The sequence below is a fragment of the Gadus morhua genome, chromosome 13 (genome assembly GCF_902167405.1).
Source record: "Gadus morhua chromosome 13, gadMor3.0, whole genome shotgun sequence".
Taxonomy (NCBI): domain Eukaryota; kingdom Metazoa; phylum Chordata; class Actinopteri; order Gadiformes; family Gadidae; genus Gadus; species Gadus morhua.
Window position 1 is genome coordinate 4,726,803 of NC_044060.1, and position 22,292 is coordinate 4,749,094.

Here is a 22,292-nt window from a genome sequence, read left to right on the forward strand (position 1 = left end):
TGTTGTGATATATAAGGTCTGCTTATTTGGTGATACTATCCTCACAAATGGTGCTAGCGTATTTATTATGTTGCTCAATAAACACTTGTTGTTATCTGCTGTGTTTTCTTTATAAAGGATGAGTCTGGGGCTGGCAAAATAGCAGTATTAACTATTAAGACTAAAATGGTTAGCTCTACTAGTAGATGGCAAACAGTGCAATGTTAGCCGCTCTACAAGTATCTTATGCTAGGGGCTAAAGGTTAGCAGCTCTGCCAGTAGATGGAACTATGTGCCAAAGTTTAGCAGCTCTCCCAATATATTAAGATAGGTCCTAAAGGTTAGCAGCTCTACCATAAGATGGAGCTAGGGTCTAAAGGTTAGCAGCTCTGCCAGTAAATGGAGCTATGCACTTAAGGTTAGCAGCTCTGCCAGTAGATGGAGCTATGCACTTAAGGTTAGCAGCTCTACCAGTATATGGAGCTAGATGCTGAAGGTTAGCAGCTCAAACAGTAGACAGAGATATTTGTTTACGGTTTGCAGCTCTACCAGTAGATGGGGCTATGCACTTAAGGTTCGCAGCTCTATCAGTAGACAGAGCTAGGTACTAAAGGTTAGCATCTATGCCAGTAAATGGAGCTAGGTGTTAAAGGTAAGCATCTCTACCAGTAAACGGAGCTAGGTGTTAACAGTTAGCATCTCTACCAGTAGATGGAGCTAGGTGTTAACAGTTAGCATCTCTACCAGTAGATGGAGCTAGGTGTTAACAGTTAGCATCTCTACCAGTAGATGGAGCTAGGTGTTAACAGTTAGCATCTTTACCAGTAGATGGAGCTAGGTGTTAACAGTTAGCATCTCTACCACTAGATGGAGCTAGGTGTTAACAGTTAGCAGCTCTACCTGTGGAGCTAGGTGATAACAGTTAGCTGCTCTACCAGTAGATGGAGCTAAGTGTTAAAGTTTAGCAGCTCTAACAGCAGATGGAGCTAGGTGTTAACAGTAGATGGACCAAAGGCTAAATGTTAGCAGCTCTAGCAGTAGATGGAGCTAGATGCTAAAGGTCAGCAGCTAGCATTGCTGTTATAATATAACATGGATGAGGAGCAGGGGGGCTTTGTACTGCTCCCCCCTCCCCTTTGCTTTCTCTCAGAACACATGGAACACATCTGCTGGTTGGCTAGAATCTCTCAGCCACGTCTCTCTCCTTCGCACAAGCACAAGCACACACACAGCAGAGACTAGACCCCAAGAGTCTGGACCCCCTAGACACCCTCTAGAGACCGGAGCCCTTAGAGACAGCATCGCCTGGAAACAGACCACCTACAGAGAAGACCCCTCGTGATCAGACCCTCACGGAGACCTACTGAGGACCCCCCCAGAGACCAGAACATCTGGAGACCCTCTAGAGTCCAGGGCCCCCAAGGGATCAGGGCGTAGAGTCCGGGCAGGAAGGGGACCCCGAGAAAACAAACATCCACCTGGATAGCATGTTGTTTCAGGGGGTCTCATTGTTACGTAAGCCTGTGTTTTGTTCCCGTTTGCTCCTTGAGAAACTTCACTTCTTCTTTGGACTCTGATAAATGAGAGATGGGGGAGTTTTGTCCCCAGGAAAACTTGGATCAGGCGCTGAAAGCTGCGGATTCCAGGGAGAATCACAACATGTGGAAAAGCAGCGAGAAAGGCTTAGGCTGCCACACTATGCATCAGAACTGAGAGAGAGAGGGAAGCAGAGGGAGAGAGAGGGGGAGAAAGAGGGCGAGAGGGAGAATGTGTAAGCATGTGGATGGTTGTGGAGGTACAGAGGGAAAATTCCAGACCACAGTCCTATTAAACACCTAATGAGTTTACCATGGGAGCTTCCTAGAAACGGCCCGTCTGTACAGACATTGAGATACAGGGGACAGTAACCCAGACCGGGACAGACCTACAGTAACACAGGCCTACAGTAACCCAGACTGGGACAGAACTACAGTAACACAGGCGTACAGTAACAGCGATTAGCAGAGACAATAATAGAGTGGGTGAACAGAAAACAAAGTAAAAGAGACAGTAACAGAGTAGGTGAGACCTACATTAACAGAGAAGGAGAGACAGTAGCAGAGGAGAGACAGGATTGGAGAGACAATAACAGAGAGGGGGAGATAGTATAAGAGTAGGAGCGACAGTAACAGAGAAAGAGAGAAATAAACAGAATAGGAATGAAAGCAAAGGGGTAGGAGAAACAGCTACAGACGAGCAGCTCAATGCAGAAAGCTGTCGTCCACAAATAAAAAAACCTATAGGCAGGAGACAACAGTCTCCAACTCTGTGCTTTTGGGCCAAGGCAGAAGTATTTGGCAACGCGGGAGTTGCTCACTAATGTGCTCCATATGGTTCCAAATGTCAACATCACAGCACTCAAGTCGTTACATGTGGTAGCACTGTTAGCATACAACAGATTAGACTATCTTTTAGGTACCAGACGACAGCCATAGTACACTATAGATATGATTGATGACCTGAGGCGCGGACAGCTCTATAGAGGACCTGTGGAAGCACGGTGTGTTTGCGGCGTGGCAGTGTTGACCTGAACTGGGCTCAGAGAAACAGCAGGAGGCGGCTGGCATGGCCCCATTGTCAGATAGCCAGCACAGTACAGAAGCATGAAAAGATCCAGACACATTATTGGGTTTTCTCTTATCAACATTTTGTACTGTATATAATTGTATTATTCATTATTAACTAATAGTTCTGGTGGAAGTGAACAGAGCAGTTTCTGCTACCAGAGGTTCCTGCTTCTCCTGCTTCTCACACTCCTCCTCCTCTCCTCTGCTCTGGGACTGAATTCCTCCTCTCACAGCTCCATGTGGAAAAACAATCGCTTCACTGAACCCTGAGGACAGTACAATAACACAGAGACCTACTGAGGTACACTATCAGAGAGAGCTACTGAGGTACACCATCACAGAGACCTCCTGAGGTACACTATCACAGAGACCTACTGAGGTACACTATCAGAGAGACCTACTGAGGTACACCATCACAGAGACCTCCTGAGGTACACTATCACAGAGACCTACTGAGGTACACTATCAGAGAGACCTACTGAGGTACACCATCACAGAGACCTACTGAGGTACACCATCAGAGAGACCTACTGAGGTACACTATCAGAGAGACCTACTGAGGTACACTATCACAGAGACCTACTGAGGTACACTATCACAGAGACCTACTGAGGTACACCATCACAGAGACCTACTGAGGTACACCATCAGACCTACTGAGGTACACCATCACAGAGACCTACTGAGGTACACCATCAGACCCATTGAGGTACACCATCACAGAGACCTACTGAGTGCACCATCACAGAGACCTACTGAGTTACACCATCACAGAGACCTACTGAGGTACACCATCAGACCTACTGAGGTACACCATCAGACCTAATGAGGTACACCATCAGACCTACTGAGGTACACCATCACAGAGACCTACTGAGGTACACCATCACAGAGACCTACTGAGGTACACCATCAGAGAGACCTACTGAGGTACACCATCAGACCTACTGAGGTACACCATCAGACCTACTGAGGCACAACATCACAGAGACCTACTGAGGTACACCATCACAGAGATCTACTGAGGTACACCATCACAGAGACCTACTGAGGTACACCATCACAGAGACCTACTGAGGTACACCATCAGACCTACTGAGGTACACCATCAGACCTACTGAGGTACACCATCACAGAGACCTACTGAGGTACACCAGCAGACCTACTGAGGTACACCATCAGACCTATTGAGGTACACCATCAGACCTACTGAGGTACACCATCAGACCTACTGAGGTACACCATCACAGAGACCTACTGAGGTACACCATCAGAGAGACCTACTGAGGTACACCATCAGACCTACTGAGGTACACCATCAGACCTACTGAGGCACAACATCACAGAGACCTACTGAGGTACACCATCACAGAGATCTACTGAGGTACACCATCACAGAGACCTACTGAGGTACACCATCACAGAGACCTACTGAGGTACACCATCAGACCTACTGAGGAACACCATCAGACCTACTGAGGTACACCATCACAGAGACCTACTGAGGTACACCAGCAGACCTACTGAGGTACACCATCAGACCTATTGAGGTACACCATCAGACCTACTGAGGTACACCATCAGACCTACTGAGGTACACCATCACAGAGACCTACTGAGGTACACTATCAGAGAGACCTACTGAGGTACACCATCAGACCTACTGAGGTACACCATCAGACCTAATGTGGTACACCATCAGACCTACTGAGGTACACCATCACAGAGACCTACTGAGGTACACCATCAGACCTATTGAGGAACACCATCACAGAGACCTACTGAGTGCACCATCACAGAGACCTACTGAGTTACACCATCACAGAGACCTACTGAGGTACACCATCAGACCTACTGAGGTACACCATCAGACCTAATGAGGTACACCATCAGACCTACTGAGGTACACCATCACAGAGACCTACTGAGGTACACCATCACAGAGACCTACTGAGGTACACCATCAGAGAGACCTACTGAGGTACACCATCACAGAGACCTACTGAGGTACACCATCACAGAGACCTACTGAGGTACACCATCAGAGAGACCTACTGAGGTACACCATCACAGAGACCTACTGAGGTACACCATCAGACCTACTGAGGTACACCATCACAGAGACCTACTGAGGTACACCATCAGACCTACTGAGGTACACCATCAGACCTATTGAGGTACACCATTAGACCTACTGAGGTACACCATCACAGAGACCTACTGAGGTACACCATCAGACCTATTGAGGTACACCATCAGACCTATTGAGGCACACCATCAGACCTACTGAGGTACACCATCACAGAGACCTACTGAGTGCACCATCACAGAGACCTACTGAGGTACACCATCAGACCTACTGAGGTACACCATCACAGAGACCTACTGAGGTACACCATCACAGAGACCTACTGAGGTACACCATCAGACCTACTGAGGTACACCATCAGACCTACTGAGGTACACCATCAGACCTAATGAGGTACACCATCAGACCTACTGAGGTACACCATCAGACCTACTGAGGTACACCATCAGACCTACTGAGGTACACCATCAGACCTATTGAGGTACACCATCAGACCTACTGAGGTACACCATCACAGAGACCTACTGAGGTACACCATCAGACCTACTGAGGTACACCATCAGACCTACTGAGGTACACCATCAGACCAACTGAGGTACACCATCACAGAGACCTACTGAGGTACACCATCAGACCTACTGAGGTACACCATCAGACCTAATGAGGTACACCATCAGACCTACTGAGGTACACCATCACAGAGACCTACTGAGTGCACCATCACAGAGACCTACTGAGGTACACAATCAGACCTACTGAGGTACACCATCACAGAGACCTACTGAGGTACACCATCAGACATATTGAGGTTCACCACCACAGAGACCTACTGAGGTACACCATCACAGAGACCTACTGAGGTACACCATCAGACCTATTGAGGTACACCATCAGACATACTGAGGTACACCATCAGACCTATTGAGGTACACCATCAGACCTACTGCGGCACATCATCACACTGGAAGATATTTGCAAGAGACGGACATATAACCATCCAACATGACTCATATTGTTTACTAATGTAATAGATTAACGGCACTAAATGAGGACATTCTCTTATCACATGATTGCACATCACCTTTTTGTTATTACAAATATTAGGATAGTAATGTCTTTGTTATATTGTTTACAAAACGTTCCTCTACCACCTCATGGTTTAAAGGCGCCTCTTGAAAGATTAAAGAACTAAATAGAACCGTTAAATACAAAAGACTGTCAAGGTTAGGGTATGCAATTATTTTAGAAAAAAATCTTGGCAAGAATCAATCAATAAATCAAATGCTCTGCCAAACTAAATAAAGTAAAAGATTTATTTTGGGTAGATATTTTTTATTTTTTCCAAAAATGCCTAGCCTAGCTTTAAGGAATGGTCCAGCAGTCCAGCATATGCCTACATTATTTATAGCTGCTTGAAGGTGTCCAAACGGGAAGAACACAGAACACTGGCAGCGTTGTGTTGCGCTTCAGAAGCTGGATGAGTCACTTACTTCGCACCTGCTGTCAGTTAACTAAGCCTGGCTCCCAGGGGCCCTCATCACCAGAGTGCTAGTATGTTTTACTGGCTCCCAGAGGCCCTCATGACCAGAGTACTAGTAGGTTTTACTGGCTCTCAGGGGCCCTCATGACCAGAGTACTAGTAGGTTTTACTGGCTCCCAGGGGCCCTCATCACCAGAGTAGTAGTATGTTTTACTGGCTCCCAGAGGCCCTCATCACCAGAGTACTAGTATGTTTTACTGGCTCCCAGGGGCCCTCATGACCCGAGCATTAGTATGCCAGTGCACTAGTCTGTTTTACAGAGCCTTGCTCCCAGGGGCTCTCATGGCCAGAGTTCTAGTATGTTTCTGCTGAGCCTGTCTACCAGGGACCCCTTATGACCATGAGCTCATGTGTTTATTGAGTTTTCTCCTCTGTGAGTTCGCAGCCAGCTCTTTCTCAGAGACTGAAGTGGAAGAGATAATTGTGAGTGGTCAGCTTGTGGGTGGGTGTCTGCTGTAATCCAGTCTGAACCGCCCGTCAGAGCCCATGGAACGCCATCCTGACAGTCAAACAGACCCTGGCACAGATCATTAGCCACAGTAAAAACATTCTCCAGGCTCTGGCCCTCTTCCCAGGGAAGGAAAAGTTTGAAGGTGTTCATAATTGTTACCACACCTGTAAGGCCTCAGGCATAATGCCCCAGTCATGAGGCCCAGTCTGGCGTAGGCTACATGGGATGAATACTGTTGTGGACCCCCTCTGATCTTCTGGTAGACACTGATCTCCTGGTAGGTCCCTCACATGGTTCCTATCTCATGTGTTTTGCTGCTACATTTACACAGATGTTCATGAGGAGGTCCTGAAAGTAGATATTTTATTCGACCACGGCTGCTTACAATAAAGATTACCTTATATGATCCTCCAATGGAGGTCTACTGCGAGAGCCTTTATGTTTTGAAGGTAGTTTGAGGATTAAGAACTTCCAAGTCCTGCCTAGTTTTATGTCCGTTTGGGTTTGGGCTGTATGGTTGTACAGTATGGTGGGGCAGCAGGGAGTGAAGGGTTAACAGTCTGTGCTGTATGGTAGGGGTGCAGGGAGTGAAGGGTTAACAGTCGGTGATGTATGGTTGGGGTGCAGGGAGTGAAGGGTTAACAGTCTGTGCTGTATGGTTGGGGTTCAGGGAGTGAAGGGTTAACAGTTTGTGCTGTATGGTGGGGCAGCAGGGAGTGAAGGGTTAACAGTCTGTGCTGTATGGTGGGGCAGCAGGGAGTGAAGGGTTAACAGTCTGTGCTGTATGGTAGGGGTGCAGGGAGTGAAGGGTTAACAGTCTGTGCTGTATGGTTGGGGTGCAGGGAGTGAAGGGTTAACAGTCTGTGCTGTATGGTAGGGGTTCAGGGAGTGAAGGGTTAACAGTCTGTGCTGTATGGTAGGGGTGCAGGGAGTGAAGGGTTAACAGTCTGTGCTGTATGGTAGGGGTGCAGGGAGTGAAGGGTTAACAGTCTGTGATGTATGGTTGGGGTTCAGGGAGTGAAGGGTTAACAGTCTGTGCTGTATGGTAGGGGTGCAGGGAGTGAAGGGTTAACAGTCTGTGCTGTATGGTAGGGGTGCAGGGAGTGAAGGGTTAACAGTCTGTGCTGTATGGTTGGGGTGCAGGGAGTGAAGGGTTAACTGTGATGCTGGTGCGCAGTCTTTAAAACCCTACTTTGACACATCCCCCTTTCCACACAGGCTGAGCAGCGAGAGACAGTAAGCAGACAGGCAGAGAACCGCAAGTGGAGGTCTCATCAGGATGACAACAGTCGTATTCTTGTGTTTGCTGGTACCATGGCTGGCCACAGTGTCGGGGAACTCTCTGGACCAAAAGACCCAACTGATACTCGGACGTGTTCCAGCAAGGCACAGAGCTGGGGACTACTTAGAGTCAAGGAAGACCAAGGTAAACAATAACCATTAAGGTAAACACTAACCCTTAACACTCACCATTAAGGTAAACATTAACCCTTAACACTAACCATTAAGGTAACACTAAACCTCAACACTAATCATTAAGGTTAACACTAACCCCTCAACACTAACATTTAAGGTACACTCTTACTCCTCAACACTAATCATTAAGGTAAACAGTAACCCCTCAACACTAAACATTAAGGTACACACTAACCCCTCAACACTAAACATTAAGGTAAACACTAACTTTTAAGGTAAACACTAACCCCTCAACACTAACCTTTAAGGTAAACACTAACCCCTCAACACTAAACATTAAGGTAAACACTAACCCCTCAAAACTAAACATTAAGGTACACACTGACCCCTCAACACTAAACATTAAGGTAAACACTAACTTTTAAGGTAAACACTAACCCCTCAACAATAACTTTTAAGGTAAACACTAACCCCTCAACACTAACCTTTAAGGTAAACACTAACCCTCAATACCAACCCAACAACACTAAACGTTAAGGCAAACACTAACCCTTTCGAACTAACCTTTAAGGTAAACACTAACCCTCAATACCAACCCAACAACACTAAACGTTAAGGTAAACACTAACCCTTTCGAACTAACCACTAACCCCAGAATTCCAACCCCTTCACATTTACTATCAAGGTTAAATCTAACCCCTTAACACTAACCAAATACCTACCCAGTAACTCCCAGCACCTAACAATAACACATACAAGTCAACGAGAACCATGGTGAACACTAACACATAGAAGCTTTGTCTATGCATACATGTTGTATTTTAAATATTGTAAGTATCATTGTAGACACATGTGATGACCCCTACTGTAGTTAAGAGGGATCCTATGGCAACCGGAGACTATACAAGATTGTAGAGAAATTCTGTCCATTGAGCATTGTTGTGTAGCTGATCTCCATCTCATTAAAGGTCAACATCTGTATTTATGCATCTAGTCCTCCGTGATTCACATATACATCTGAAGTGGCAACACTCCCAGATCAAACGTTATAGTAGAGAGACTACACTTGCATACATTAGTTATAGTGACACTAGCAGTTGGACCTTACTACTTAGTTACAACTATTACAACTATTGGCTCCAGTTAGGAATAACGTATTCAACCAGGACTGAGAGGTTAGGGTCTGTTGGTTTGGTTACTGCTTAACAAGTCAGGTGATCTCAGGCCGTAGGGTTAGGGTTAGACAGGGGTCAGGGGTCATCTCTGGAGCCAAGGACCAACGCTGCCAGATATCCATCTCATGTTTCCAGAAACTGCAATGTTTACACTCTGACAATTCATACCTGGTTAAGTACCTGGTTTGGTCAACACTCTACCACTCATCTGAGATCCCTCAAACTAATCGCCAACCTCTGCAGCACCAGACATACTCCACAACCTACCGAGTGTGCCATGTCTCCTCATTGAGCATGTATCTTCGCAGACGTGCTGCAGGTCAAACTGTTAATCTAGCTTTAGGTGAACCGACAGTTGTATCCCCCCCATGTCGTTTCCTGCAGAGGGAAGTGCCTGCACACCGGGAGCATGGGATGCTCGGTGATGAATCAGAGGATGGACCGAACGCAGGGGGAGACACCAGTGGTAAGACCTTCAATGCACTTGAGAAGTGCATTAAAGTCTGCAGCTCTATGTATGGATTAGGCGAAGCCTCTCCAATGACTGAGGTGGCCATTCAAACTTTGAGTGTTTCTTATTTGTTTCTTGCGGTGTTCCAGATCTCCCTACCTGCCTGCTGTGTGTGTGTCTGACCGGCTCGGTGTACTGTGAAGAGGTGAGTCCGGACATGACCTCCGTACCTGCCTTGCCAAAGGAGACCGCCTACCTGTACGCCCGCTACAACAGGATCAAGAAGATCAGGTCAAAGGACTTTGCTGATATCTGTAAGTTGGGTCGGCTTCATGACCATCACTGTTCTGCAATGTTGGCTCTACAATGACCCATGGGTTACAGGAACAGAAGCCTGGTGATATATAGATGGTATAAACATTATCAGGTTTCCTCAGGGTCCAACAAGGCAAAATCAGACCACTAAATAGTATAATGGAGAAAGCGACAAATAAAAATATCCCAGAATGAAGCGACTTTGGATGAATTGCGGTCTTTTGACCAGTGGATGGCGGTATGTCGTGGACCTACAAGTAGCCAACCAATAAGGAGCAAACATTCAGTACCTCAGTTACTAGGAATACTTCTTCAGCTCGCTAGCTCCGAAAAAAAAGACTGGAGTTGATCTGGTTTTCTCTTGCACCCAAGCAAAAGAAAACAAAAAAAACATGCCAGAATGTGCCTCTTGTATTCTCTAATGATGCTGATGAGCAAGATCTACACTACTGTTTGACTTTGTGTGTACATCAAGCTATATAAAACCATTTTCGCAATTTTGATGAGCGGACAGCCTACATGTTTAATACTAAGTTACATTATCAAATGCAAGAATGCTTGTTTGCTGCCTTCAATTTCTTTGTCTTTCAATAGGCAAATAAACGTTCAAGCTTTAGTTCCTATCTAACAAAGTATTAAATAAATTGCACCACCAAAGGTCCATGGTATAGCTTATTTCCTGTCCTATGCAACAAGTACAAATAGTTCAGATATGCAGCATTATCAATGTTAACAATCGGCAAATTAAAAGAAAATCGGTCCAAACAAGATGAGAAGATCCTAGAAAAACTTGGCCAGAATTGTGTTATTTATGTGTTGATACAAACTTTTAACCCAAGACCTTACTGGCTGAAACAGGCTATACAGTGAAAGACGATAATTTAAAAACCTGTACTTTGGTAGCTCCATATTGAAATAATGTTGTGCCGAGTCCATCAGATGATGTATACATGTTGAGAGCTTTTTACTTTTAGTTTTTGAGTAAAATGGTATTGTTCTCTGGTCCTCCAGTGACTCTGAAGAGGATCAACCGTGAACCTGATTTGACCTGATTAATACTGTTCTTCTGTGGTCCTCCAGTGACTCGAAGAAGAACCTGATTCCAGCTGATTAACAGTGTTGTTCTCTGGTCCTCCAGTGACTCTTAAGAGGATTGACCTGACAGGGAACCGGATTTCACCTGATTAACGGTGTTGTTCTCTGGTTCTCCAGTGACTCTTAAGAGGATCGACCTGACAGGGAACCTGATTTCACCAGATTAACAGTGTTGTTCTCTGGTTCTCCAGTGACTCTTAAGAGGATCGACCTGACGGGGAACCTGATTTCACCTGATTAACGGTGTTGTTCTCTGGTCCTCCAGTGACTCTGAAGAGGATCGACCTGACGGGGAACCTGATTTCTGAGGTGGAGGACGGGGCGTTCTCCAAGCTGCCCGTGCTGGAGGAACTGAACCTGTCGGAGAACCGCCTGGTCAAGCTTCCCATGCTGCCGGCTAAACTCACCGTCTTCAATGCCAACTACAACCTCCTCAAGACCAGGGGTGTCAAGGCTACTGCCTTCAAGGTACACAACCTCTCCAAACATTCACACGCTTTGTGCAGCCGGTGGAATCATCCACTTAACAACCTCAATCTCTTCCACAAAGCCTTCTATATTTTTAACCCTTCATGAAAACTGCGAACCAAACGTGTGCAGTGCACCCTTCCACACCTTCATAGACCTCTGACTTAAACAATGTGAACATATAACTAATTAGTTTATACATGAATAAAAACAAGCAAAACCATTCCAACTCAGAGATGGAGGTCATGAGCCTCCCCACAAAGCCAGGTTGTGCTAACTTAAGACTTTAGAGTTCATCTCTTGGAAATGTTGAAATTAATAGTGATTATAAACATTATAACATGGTACATCCTTCCACACTTTTTATCCCTCAGAAACTGACCAGGCTGGTGAACCTGTTTTTGGCCGACAACCAGCTGGAAGCAGTTCCACAGATCCCAGAGAGCGTCCGCACTCTTCATCTACAGGTCTGTTTGTTTTCCCAGTACCCTGACATTTACACTTACCTCTACCTCGTTAGAACAGTCACCTTAACCTCGTTAGAACAGTCAGCTTACCTGACATCAACCTCTTTAGAGCAGTGACAACCTCATGAGAACAGGGTCCTCTACCTCATGAGAACAGGGACCTCTACCTCATGAGAACAGGGTCCTTACGTCATGAGAACAGGGGCCTGTACCTCATGAGAACAGGGGCCTGTACCTCATGAGAACAGGGGCCTGTACCTCATGAGAACAGGGGCCTGTACCTCATGAGAACAGTGGCCTCTACCTCATGAGAACAGGGGCCACTACCCCATGGAAACAGGGACCCTTTTCCTCATGAGAACAGGGTCCTCTTCCTCATGAGAACAGGGTCCTCTTCCTCATGAAAACGTTTGCTTCTACCTCATGCGAACAGGGACTTCTACCTCATGAGGACAGGGACCTCTTCCCCATGAGAACAGGGACCAGAGGGAAAACAGGCCTCTACCTTATGAAAACAGTAGCATCTACCCCATGAGAACAATGACCTCTACCTCAACATCAACCTCAATAACATATACCGCATTAGAACAGCGATATTACCCTTGTAAGAACAATGTTCTCTAACTTGTTGGAACACAACCTCTAAATCGTTAAAAAAGTGACATCCACCCGGTTAAAACACAACATCTACCTCATTATTAACCCATACCCTGATTGAACAAAAAAAACATGTGCCTCTACTCATAGCTTGTACTTCTATAATATTTACTGTTCTTATGCCATTTCAGAACAACAATATCACAGAGATCAGCGTAGACACCTTTTGCAAGGGCAACAACACCTACTACCTGCGGCCCAGCCTCAACGAGGTGCGCCTGGATGGAAACCCCGTGGTGCTGTCCAAGTACCCCGACAGCTTCATCTGTCTCAGGTCCCTGCCTTTAGGGCGCTATTACTGAGCACCATCAGTTTTCAGTTGTGCTCCTGGTGCAGGCTGCTGAGCTTACTGGGGCATACTGGAAACTAGCTGTGTGGAGTTTCTTTACTGGGCACTGGTTACACGGTCTCAAATACCTTCAACAATTCATCCAAGAAATCTGTGGTTCTCCCCATGCACAGCTAGTCACTAGTCACAATTTAAAATAAGTAGTGTCCATCTAGCCGCACTTCTTGTTTTCCAAGTACAGTTAGCTAACAAGCTGAGAAGCTAGCTTAGACATAGCTGCACCATTTTGTCCATGCTGGTCACAGGCCAGCATGAGATAAACATCTCAGCGATGCCAATGCAGGAATGTTTTTGCTACTGTGGGGCATGTAGTAAAGAAAGTATCTCATCTAACATTGTGTTACTGTCAAGTCATTCTATGTGGTCGTTTGTGGCATATAGTCGCACCTTTGATAGGCCTTTAGATTCTCTCATTCATAAATTATATAGTTGATGATAGTAGATGAGGGACCCTTGTGAGGTGATGAGTTCTGGGGTCGCGGGTGCTGGTGCACCCCCTCCAGGGTCAACACCCTCATGTTTACTCTTGTGTTTTTACACTCACGTTATTACTCTGAAGTCCTGAGGAAGTTCCTCAGCACCAACTCAACCATAGGCACCATGAGCGGAGCCTACGAGGAGCTAACCCTGAGGGGAGGAAGACTACCCTAACCCTAGAACAATACCCTACTCTGACAGGAGGTACAATACCCTAACTGTAGCGACAGTACAGCAGGTAGAATACCCTAACCCTACAGCAGGTACAATACCCTAACCCTAGAACAATACCCTACTCTGACAGGAGGTACAATACCCTAACCCGACAGCAGGTACAATACCCTAACCCTAGAACAATACCCTACTCTGACAGGAGGTACAATACCCTAACCCGACAGCAGGTACAATACCCTAACCCTACAGCAGGTACAATACCCTAACCCTAAGCAGGTACAATAACTTAACCCTACAGCAGGTACAATACCCTAACCCTAAGCAGGTACAATACCCTAACCCTAAGCAGGTACAATACCCTAACCCTAAGCAGGTACAATACCTTAACCCTACAGCAGGTACAATACCTTAACCCTACAGCAGGTACAATACCCTAACCCTATAGCAGGTACAATACCTTAACCCTAGTGACAGTACAGCAGGTACAATACCCTAACCCTACAGCAGGTACAATACCCTAACCCCATAGCAGGTACAATACCTTAGCCCTAGTGAAAGTACAGCAGGTACAATACCCTAACCCTAAGCAGGTACAATACCTTAACCCTACAGCAGGTACAATACCCTAACCCTAGTGACAGTAAAGCAGGTAGAATAACCTTACCCTACAGCAGGTACAATACCTTAGCCCTAGTGACAGTACAGCAGGTACAATACCCATCCTGTAGTGAATGTAAAGCAGGTACAATGACCTAACCCTAGTGACAGTAAAGCAGGTACAAGGCCCTAACTGTAATGACAGTGAAGCAGGTAGAATACCCTAACCCTGTTACAGGAGGTAGAATACATCATGGTGCTATGGTAATGTGAACGTTTCTCAACTCATATCTCCTAAAGTGTCCTTGTTCAGGATAACATAATATTAAAACGTCATATATATATAAACATAGATAATGAAACACACACACACACACACACACACACACACACACACACACACACACACACACACACACACACACACACACACACACACACACACACACACACACACACACACACACACACACACAACAATACTGAAACCCTGGGAGCCATTACCTATGTGAATAAGACAATGATGTACAGTCAAATGTTTAAGATATTCAATAAAGTTACCCTTTTAAAATGAAATTGCGCTTGTTGTTGAGTGTTTCTGAGACGTAAATTTGTTGAATGTGTTTTTTTGTAATTTAAGCGTACAGAAGACTTGTTTCTGAAGTCAAGATAAAATGACTTCTTTATCTTTTAAAAAATCCAGATTTTATTTCGGGTTGCAATATGATACTTGACCTGTTTGCAAGACCACAAAAATCAACAAAAACTTCTGCCCACAGCAAAACATGCCACCCTCAACAAGAACCAGAGCATGCAAGTCAAACAAATATGTGAATGTTTAGCGAAACGCAGACCTTTATGGAAAATGTGGGTTAATCGTATTCCTTTAGCCCAACCGAACTGGCAGCTCTAAAGCTACGTTCTCGAAGTAAACAGACGATGGGTTCCATGTTGCTTCAACAGATTTAGTTTAGCATTCTGCGTCTCTATCATCTCCTCAGCTCCACTGGAGCCGTCGGGCTTTGGGGCGTTTAAAGAGCGTCCCTCAACTTCTGCATTTGATTTAAGTTTCATATCTTGATGGATGGTGGAGGTTATTGTCAACTCACTCTGGCACAAGTTTTATTGGTCACGTCCAAGTCATACATGCACCACAGCATCGAAACGCTTACCTTAACTACTCCCTCGACTATGCTTAGACTCCCTCATCAGGACAGCATTCTGTGTTGCATATTGGGCCCTGTGGCGTAGTATAACGGGATGTTGATGTTTTAAGGAGGCGCTGTTAATTAACTACATGCTATTAATCAAACACAAGCCAGCTGTGCTGGCTGCTCACCCAGCTACTAACTAGCAGCTTTTCACTAGCAGCTCTTAACCCTGGCCAGCTGGTCAAAGCAGCTTTCATGGTTCTGCTGGGTCCCTAGTGAACAAACGCCATCACAGGCTAGCCTTGAGTCACATTCTTGCCAGAGTTTCTGTCTAGACATAACCAATCGCGGGTCATCTTGATTGAATGTAGCGCACACTGCCTCCGGAGGTCGTTTGGACAACTGTTTAATCTCTCCCTTAACCGTTCCCACCTGTTGAGACGCAGGAAACACCTTGTTGCATCGCAAAGGTCCCCAGCGTTTTCCATTCACAATTTGAAGAGAGATTCAGAACGCTGGTGTCAACAGGGCCTCGTACCAGACGAACGCAAACGATTGATCCCTAAGATGGGACTACATTACCTGAAAGTGATGAAAGGTTCTGCGCCGGTCCTCAAGACCTTCAGAGAAGCTCCGGAGTGTTCTGAAGAACTGGATCAGCTCACATCTCTCTTCCGCTCTGGAACACAACAGGGTTATACATTATGATAGTACAATCCCACACAACAGTATTATAACACACTACTACACAACAGTATTATGAAGTGCTTTAGCACACAACAGTATTACAGTGCTATACCACACCACCATACCACAGTGTTACACAGTATCATAAAGTGTTATACCACACCACCATATTACAGTGTTATACAGTACAATACTGTGTTAGCACTGTGTTCCATGCAGTGGCACAGCGCCTCCACTCGATAACTAGAGGCACCGCAATCAGACGTGCAAAAGAAAATGTTACAATTATGAAATATTGTGGAAAATAGCGTTCCCCTACAATAGAATATGAAACACATGAGGAAAACGTGGGGGGCAGCATTCCCATCAACAAAGCGGCCTCACACAGCTCAGCTGGTGCAAAGAAATAGTTGAAGAAACACTGCACAGCATATACCACAGCAGACAGCAGGAGTATTTATTTACGTCTTCTATATTATAAGGGGTACACACAGAAACAGACAGGTAGTGACAGAGAGACAGGCAGACAGGCTGGCCCTGACAGAGAGACGGTGAGACAGAAACGCAGGCGGAGAGGGAGGCTGTGTGTAATAGTTTCCATATTGTGGGCCCCAGGGTTAAGTTTCCATAGAGAGCAGATGGAAACATGGCAGGACTCCAGCACTGGAGCGTAACCATTGGGACACACTGGGGGTAGAGCGAGCTATGGACGTCTGGAGCAGCGAGCGAGAGAGACGGGTGAGATACAGCAGCACTACTGAGGTAGGAGGGGAAGGTGAAGTCAGGTAAAATAGCAGGAGCTTTACCATAAGCAGCGTTTCCACGCGGCTTAAGACTAGGAACCTATGGAGGAACTTGGTGAGCTTCCACCGCTGGGCCCAGGGTCTAGTTAAGTTCCATGTTAACTTCGACATGACAATCAGTCCTCTTAATGCATCCATAGCGATAAACTACATTCATAGACCTATAATTGATATGCATTGATCATTCATATCAATAACAGTCGGAGCTACGAGCAAGTGTTTAAAGGGGTAGTTCCGAATTTTGGACATAGGGCCTGATTCCCAAGTCAGCCTTGGTGTTCTTTATCATTGGAGACAGTTTAACACATATCATTCAGTCCTTCTAGTTGCAGAGTTCGCTCGTGCTAGGCTAGCGCACGGCAACGGGCAATACTAGCCTGCTAATAAAACAGTCTTACCCACTCCACAGTACACCCGAGGCACATCAATTATAACGACAGACTATAGATGTAAATGTCTGTGTTGATAGAATAATGTTAGAAATAAAACTAACCACGCATCGCATGAATCATCGCATTTGGAGGGACTACTATCTCAGCAGCAGCGGAATTTTTACCTAGGTATCAGTCCGCCGCTGCCGTAGCCTACTACCAGCAATATAACACTGCTGCTGAGACACAGCAAGTCACTCAAAATGCAATGCAATGCAAGGTTGCTTTTATTTCTAACATTATTCTATCAACACAGACATTGACATCGACCGTCTGGCGTTATAATTGATTTGCCTCGGGTGTACTGTGGAGTGGGTAAGACTGTTTTATTAGCAGGCTAGTATTGCCCGTTGCCGTGTTCTAGCCTAGCACGAGCAAACTCTGCAACTAAAAGGACTGAATGAAATGTGTTGAAAACTGACTCCAATGATAAAGAACACCAAGGCTAACTTGGGAATCAGGCCCTATGTCCAAAATTCCAATCTACCACTTTAACTGTACTGCGGTACGGGAAAATAGGTTGATTTTGATAACATAGCAGCAAAATCAACTCAAATACTAACGTCTCAAAACATGGATGCATTAAAGAACGCTCACCCACTTATCATAACCCCTCTCTCTCGCAAACTGCCGTTCTCTAGACTATTTTACCCAAAAAAAGAAAAGAAAAGTGAACTCCATTACAAATGAATCCTCTAAGTACATAGGTTATTCTGGTGAAAGGATGCAGCATAAGCTCGTCCTCACTCGGCCACATGACGTGGAGGGTTGAAAGCACTTTTCACTGGCTTGAAAATGCTGCATATTTGTATCTCAGCAAAGCATTTACAACAGGCCCGTATATACTTACGAGCCTGTTGTAAAGTACCTTAATTTGCTAATCTTTGCGGGTCTTTAGAAAGCGCTTAAAATGCAGATAACGGACTGAAGGAACCTTTTAGTTCCTTGAAAAGTTCTTTGGACTAAAAGTTCTGGGTACTTTGGCTGAAAAGGCAGCTATAGGTAAGTTATTAAGGAGCAGGTAGGGGTTAGACAGTACAGTGCCAGGTCATTAAGGAGAATGTAGGGGTTTGACAGTACAGAGTCATGTCATTCAAAAGCAGGTAGGGGTTAGAAGACAAAACAGAGACAGGTCATTAAAGAGCAAGTAGTTGTTAGACAGAACAGAGACATGTCATTAAAGAGCAGATAGGGGTTAGAAGGTACAGAGACAGGTCATTCAGGAGCAAGTAGGGTTTGGACAATACAGAGAGGTTTTTTATGTTTCCTTGTGCCAACAGCCCAGCCAAAGAGGAGCAGTGAGGTGGACCGCTGGATCAGAGTGAAGAAATTACTATAGCACCCAACAATACGAGAGCCCACACCCACACCCACACACACTGTGTTACCTGCTCAGTACTGGTGTGTAACCTGCTCAGTACTGATGTGTTACCTGCTCAGTACTGGTGTGTAACCTGCTCAGTACTGGTGTTACCTGCTCAGTACTGGTGTGTTACCTGCTCAGTACTGGTGTTACCTGCTCAGTACTGATGTGTTACCTGCTCAGTACTGGTGTTACTTGCTCAGTACTGATGTGTTACCTGCTCAGTACTGGTGTGTAACCTGTTTATTACTGGGGGGTTACCTGGATGTGAAGCTGCTGATTTGCATGTCATCGGTGTCCAAAACGATGTCCAGTTTGGTGATGGTCTTGCCCTGAACAAAATCCATCAGAGAGAACCGCATGCAGAGCCATCAGTCCTGCGTTCTCCTTTAAACTCGTTGTTCAAAAGTAATAAATAAAGACTAAAGTGTCCCAGAGAAAGAATACAGGAAATTAAAGGATCACAACAAGATGCATGCGTGTGTGCTGGTACTATGAATCCGATACTTCTAAAGAAGAAACAATGTGCTTGTACTGAAACTTCAAGAAGCTACTTTCTTATTTAACCCAAGGCTTCTTGTCTGCTCCCTGCCAGTCCCTACAGACCCCGGATAGCAGAGTGCACCGCCTGAATCCCAATCCCCCAGCCCTAATGCTCTGGTTCTGCTCATTACTCTCTGGTTCTGCTCATTACTCTCTGGTTCTGCTCATTACTCTCTGGTTCTGCTAATTGCTCTCTGGTTCTGCTCATTACTCTCTGGTTCTGCTCATTACTCTCTGGTTCTGCTCCTCGCTCTGTGGTTCTGCTCATTACTCTCTGGTTCTGCTCATTACTCTCTGGTTCTGCTCATTACTCTCTGGTTCTGCTCCTCGCTCTGTGGTTCTGATCCTTACTCTCTGGTTCTTCTCATTACTCTCTGGTTCTGCTCCTCGCTCTCTGGTTCTGCTCATTACTCTCTGGTTCTGCTCCTCAGTCTCTGGTTCTGCTCATTACTCTCTGGTTCTGCTCATTACTCTCTGGTTCTTCTCCTCACTCTCTGGTTCTGTTCCTCAGTCTCTGGTTCTGCTCATTACTCTCTGGTTCTTCTCCTCGCTCTCTGGTTCTGCTAATTACTCTCTGGTTCTGCTCATTAATCTCTGGTTCTGCTCATTACTCTCTTGTTCTGCTCATTACTCTCTGGTTCTTCTCCTTGCTCTCTGGTTCTGCTCATTACTCTCTGGTTCTGCTCCTCAGTATCTGGTTCTGCTCATTACTCTCTGGTTCTTCTCATTGCTCTCTGGTTCTGCTCATTACTCTCTGGTTTTGCTCATCACTCTCTGGTTCTGCTCATTACTCTCTGGTTCTGCTCATCACTCTCTGGTTCTGCTCATTACTCTCTGGTTCTGCTCCTCACTCTCTGTCTATTCTCCTGACTCTGAACAGTTTGCTGACTCTACTGTAATCAGGACTCTGGCAGTATGTAGGGTCTACTCTCCACGTTTCATTTGTTCCTCTGCTGCCCTCTAGGGTGTGCAGTTAGTATTGCACACAGAGCTATTCCACGACTAACTGGCTGCACACAATTTAAAATGGACATTTCTGAAACAACCACAGGTGGTATGGAGGATGATAACTCTTTTGTTCCTTCCACTGATCCAAAACAATCAATGGCTATACACTATCGTTCAAATGAATGACGCTTCATCTTGAGGAAGATCCAAACCACAATGGTTACCTGAGCCTCCGAAAGCTGGAACTCCACCTGAAAGCCCAGGTCCAGACAGCTGCCAGCCAGAGAGTACTGCTGCACCACCTGTGTGTCGTCTGCCACAAAGTGTATTCACATAATACATCCCAACCTCAGGACATTAACTTTTTGGAAGACTCAGGATTGCTACGAAAAATCAGCCCAGAGGCGGTTCGAAACAACTGAGAGTCGGAGGATACTTATATTGTAACATGTTTTAAATTTAAAAAAAACTGGTGTATGCATATTAAAAAAGCAACACAGTGTCACTTTAATAAACACCTAATAACTAGTAATAACATAGTTAAAAGTATTTTGAGAGGTTTGATGTCCATCCCATTAAGATAGATTCCAATAAAATGATAATGTACATTAAGATACCATGTAACCATCATCTGAGCCAATAGGTCTGTACCAGACAGAGGACGTTGTCAGTTAAAGGTGCATCTCGTCCTACCCTTGTGTAACGTCTTCACGGTGCAGCTGGTCAGACTGATGCCATTCATCTCAGTCTGTCGCTCCAAATCTTCCTCCATCTCTTCCACCTCCGCCCTCATCTTCCTCATCGTCTCCTCTGCGGTCTGCTTCCCACTCAGGGACAACCTGCAGCATCATTCACCACGGTTACCACTCAGAGAAAACCTGCAGCGCCACCATGGTTACCACTCAGAGAACACCTGTAGCCTCAGTCACCACGGTTACCACTCAAGAGACTTCCTATGGCATCAGTCACCATAGTTACCATTCAGAGACCACCTGTAGCATCACCATGGTTACCACTCTGAGAAAACCTGCAGCATCACCAAGGTTACCACTCAGAGACTACCTGAAGCTTCAGTCACCACCGTTACCACTCAGCGACTACCTGGGGCCTCAGTCACCATAGTTAACACCTGTAGCATCAGTCACCATGATTACCACTCAGAGACCACCTGTAGCATCAGTCACCGTGGTTACCACTCAGAGTCTACCTATGGCATCAGTCACCATGGTTACCACTCAGAGACAACTTGCAGCATGAGTAAACCGGTGGCCATGTTTTACCATTAAAAGAATGAGATAATCTTCTCCAGTGTCAATGATGAAGTACATTTTCTGTCAGTATTTATCCACAATATTTCCCCAATGACAAAAATGGCCACGTAACTATTGAGAGGGGTTCAGTAGTGGCCGACTATAATATATGTTAAATTTAACCCGTCTATGGAGATCATATAACCCTGATATAAGCCTTACAGCGCGTCTTTCATCCGGCCTTTGAACTTTACGGCCACGGAGCCCTCGGTCTCTGTGTGTGGGCTGCGCAGGGTGTCGATCTCCGCCTGCAGGGCCTTGCTCTGGAACTCCAGCCGCCTGGCCGTCTCCATGTCCCGCCTCAGCATGCCTCACGACCCGCTGAACACAACACCGGTTCAACTCTCACAAAACACCTATCCTCCTCTCGATAATGATACTGTTAAACTGGAGATAACACAAACTTAGTATGCATAGCACTGAACCTTGTTATATATCCGAGTGTTTTAGGTTTTAATAGAGATTAAACGGTGGTTAAATTACGTTGATTTACGTTTGCCCAGTTGGTTCAGTTCACGTGCACGGTCGAAAACAAAAACAACTTTTCGCGCTGTCTGGAATCTACCACTTTTCGTTTTACGGGAGGTGTTCACTTATGGTAAAAGAAACATGAAATTAGAACTTAGTCTCTGAAAAAGTATTTGTTGAACACTTAAATATATATTTTTAACTTAGCAGATATTCATACTCTGTTATGTTATGTTGAAATAGACACATTTTCAACTTTATAAATGTTAGAACCCCCCGCCC

General features: G+C 45.5%; 2 protein-coding genes across 8 annotated transcripts in view; one reads left to right on the forward strand and one right to left on the reverse strand.

The window, feature by feature from the left end:
• cenpp (centromere protein P) overlaps positions 1-22,118 on the reverse strand; it is a 44,912-nt gene extending 22,794 nt beyond the window's left edge. Inside the window, exons 1-6 of one of the 4 annotated variants that reach the window (XM_030374016.1) lie at positions 22,026-22,118; positions 21,705-21,863; positions 20,926-21,071; positions 20,457-20,545; positions 19,003-19,073; positions 16,040-16,136 (exon numbers count right to left, since the gene is read on the reverse strand). In XM_030374016.1, coding sequence (XP_030229876.1) covers positions 16,040-16,136; positions 19,003-19,073; positions 20,457-20,545; positions 20,926-21,071; positions 21,705-21,850 — 549 coding nt within the window. In that variant the 5' untranslated portion in view covers positions 21,851-21,863; positions 22,026-22,118. Of the gene's footprint in view, positions 1-16,039; positions 16,137-19,002; positions 19,074-20,456; positions 20,546-20,925; positions 21,072-21,704; positions 21,930-21,967 lie in introns of all 4 variants that reach the window. The other 3 variants (XM_030374019.1, XM_030374017.1, XM_030374018.1) reach the window with 3 other exon arrangements.
• ogna (osteoglycin, paralog a) lies at positions 7,844-14,882 on the forward strand. 4 transcript variants are annotated; one of them, XR_003979122.1, is made up of 7 exons: positions 7,844-8,091; positions 9,641-9,722; positions 9,857-10,021; positions 11,383-11,585; positions 11,960-12,052; positions 12,841-14,107; positions 14,325-14,882. XR_003979122.1 is itself a non-coding variant. In XM_030374015.1 (6 exons), exons 1-6 carry the CDS (start codon positions 7,945-7,947, stop codon positions 13,009-13,011), a joined length of 861 nt encoding a protein of 286 aa, XP_030229875.1. In that variant the 5' UTR covers positions 7,844-7,944; the 3' UTR covers positions 13,012-14,882. The 4 variants fall into 4 exon arrangements, 1 of the variants encoding a protein (XP_030229875.1); XR_003979120.1 differs by having other exon boundaries at positions 12,841-13,867; positions 13,937-14,882; XR_003979121.1 differs by having other exon boundaries at positions 12,841-13,798; positions 13,868-14,882.
• Positions 22,119-22,292: the final 174 nt, after the last annotated feature.

What these genes read in the sequence shown, in the direction of transcription:
- ogna (XM_030374015.1), top strand. Translation starts at nt 7,945, where the DNA reads ATGACAACAGTCGTATTCTTGTGTTTGCTGGTACCATGGCTGGCCACA. An exon ending in TAGAGTCAAGGAAGACCAAG is followed by an intron (nt 8,092 to 9,640) that starts GTAAACAATAAC and finishes CGTTTCCTGCAG; the next exon opens with AGGGAAGTGCCTGCACACCG. An exon ending in AAAGGACTTTGCTGATATCT is followed by an intron (nt 10,022 to 11,382) that starts GTAAGTTGGGTC and finishes CTGGTCCTCCAG; the next exon opens with TGACTCTGAAGAGGATCGAC.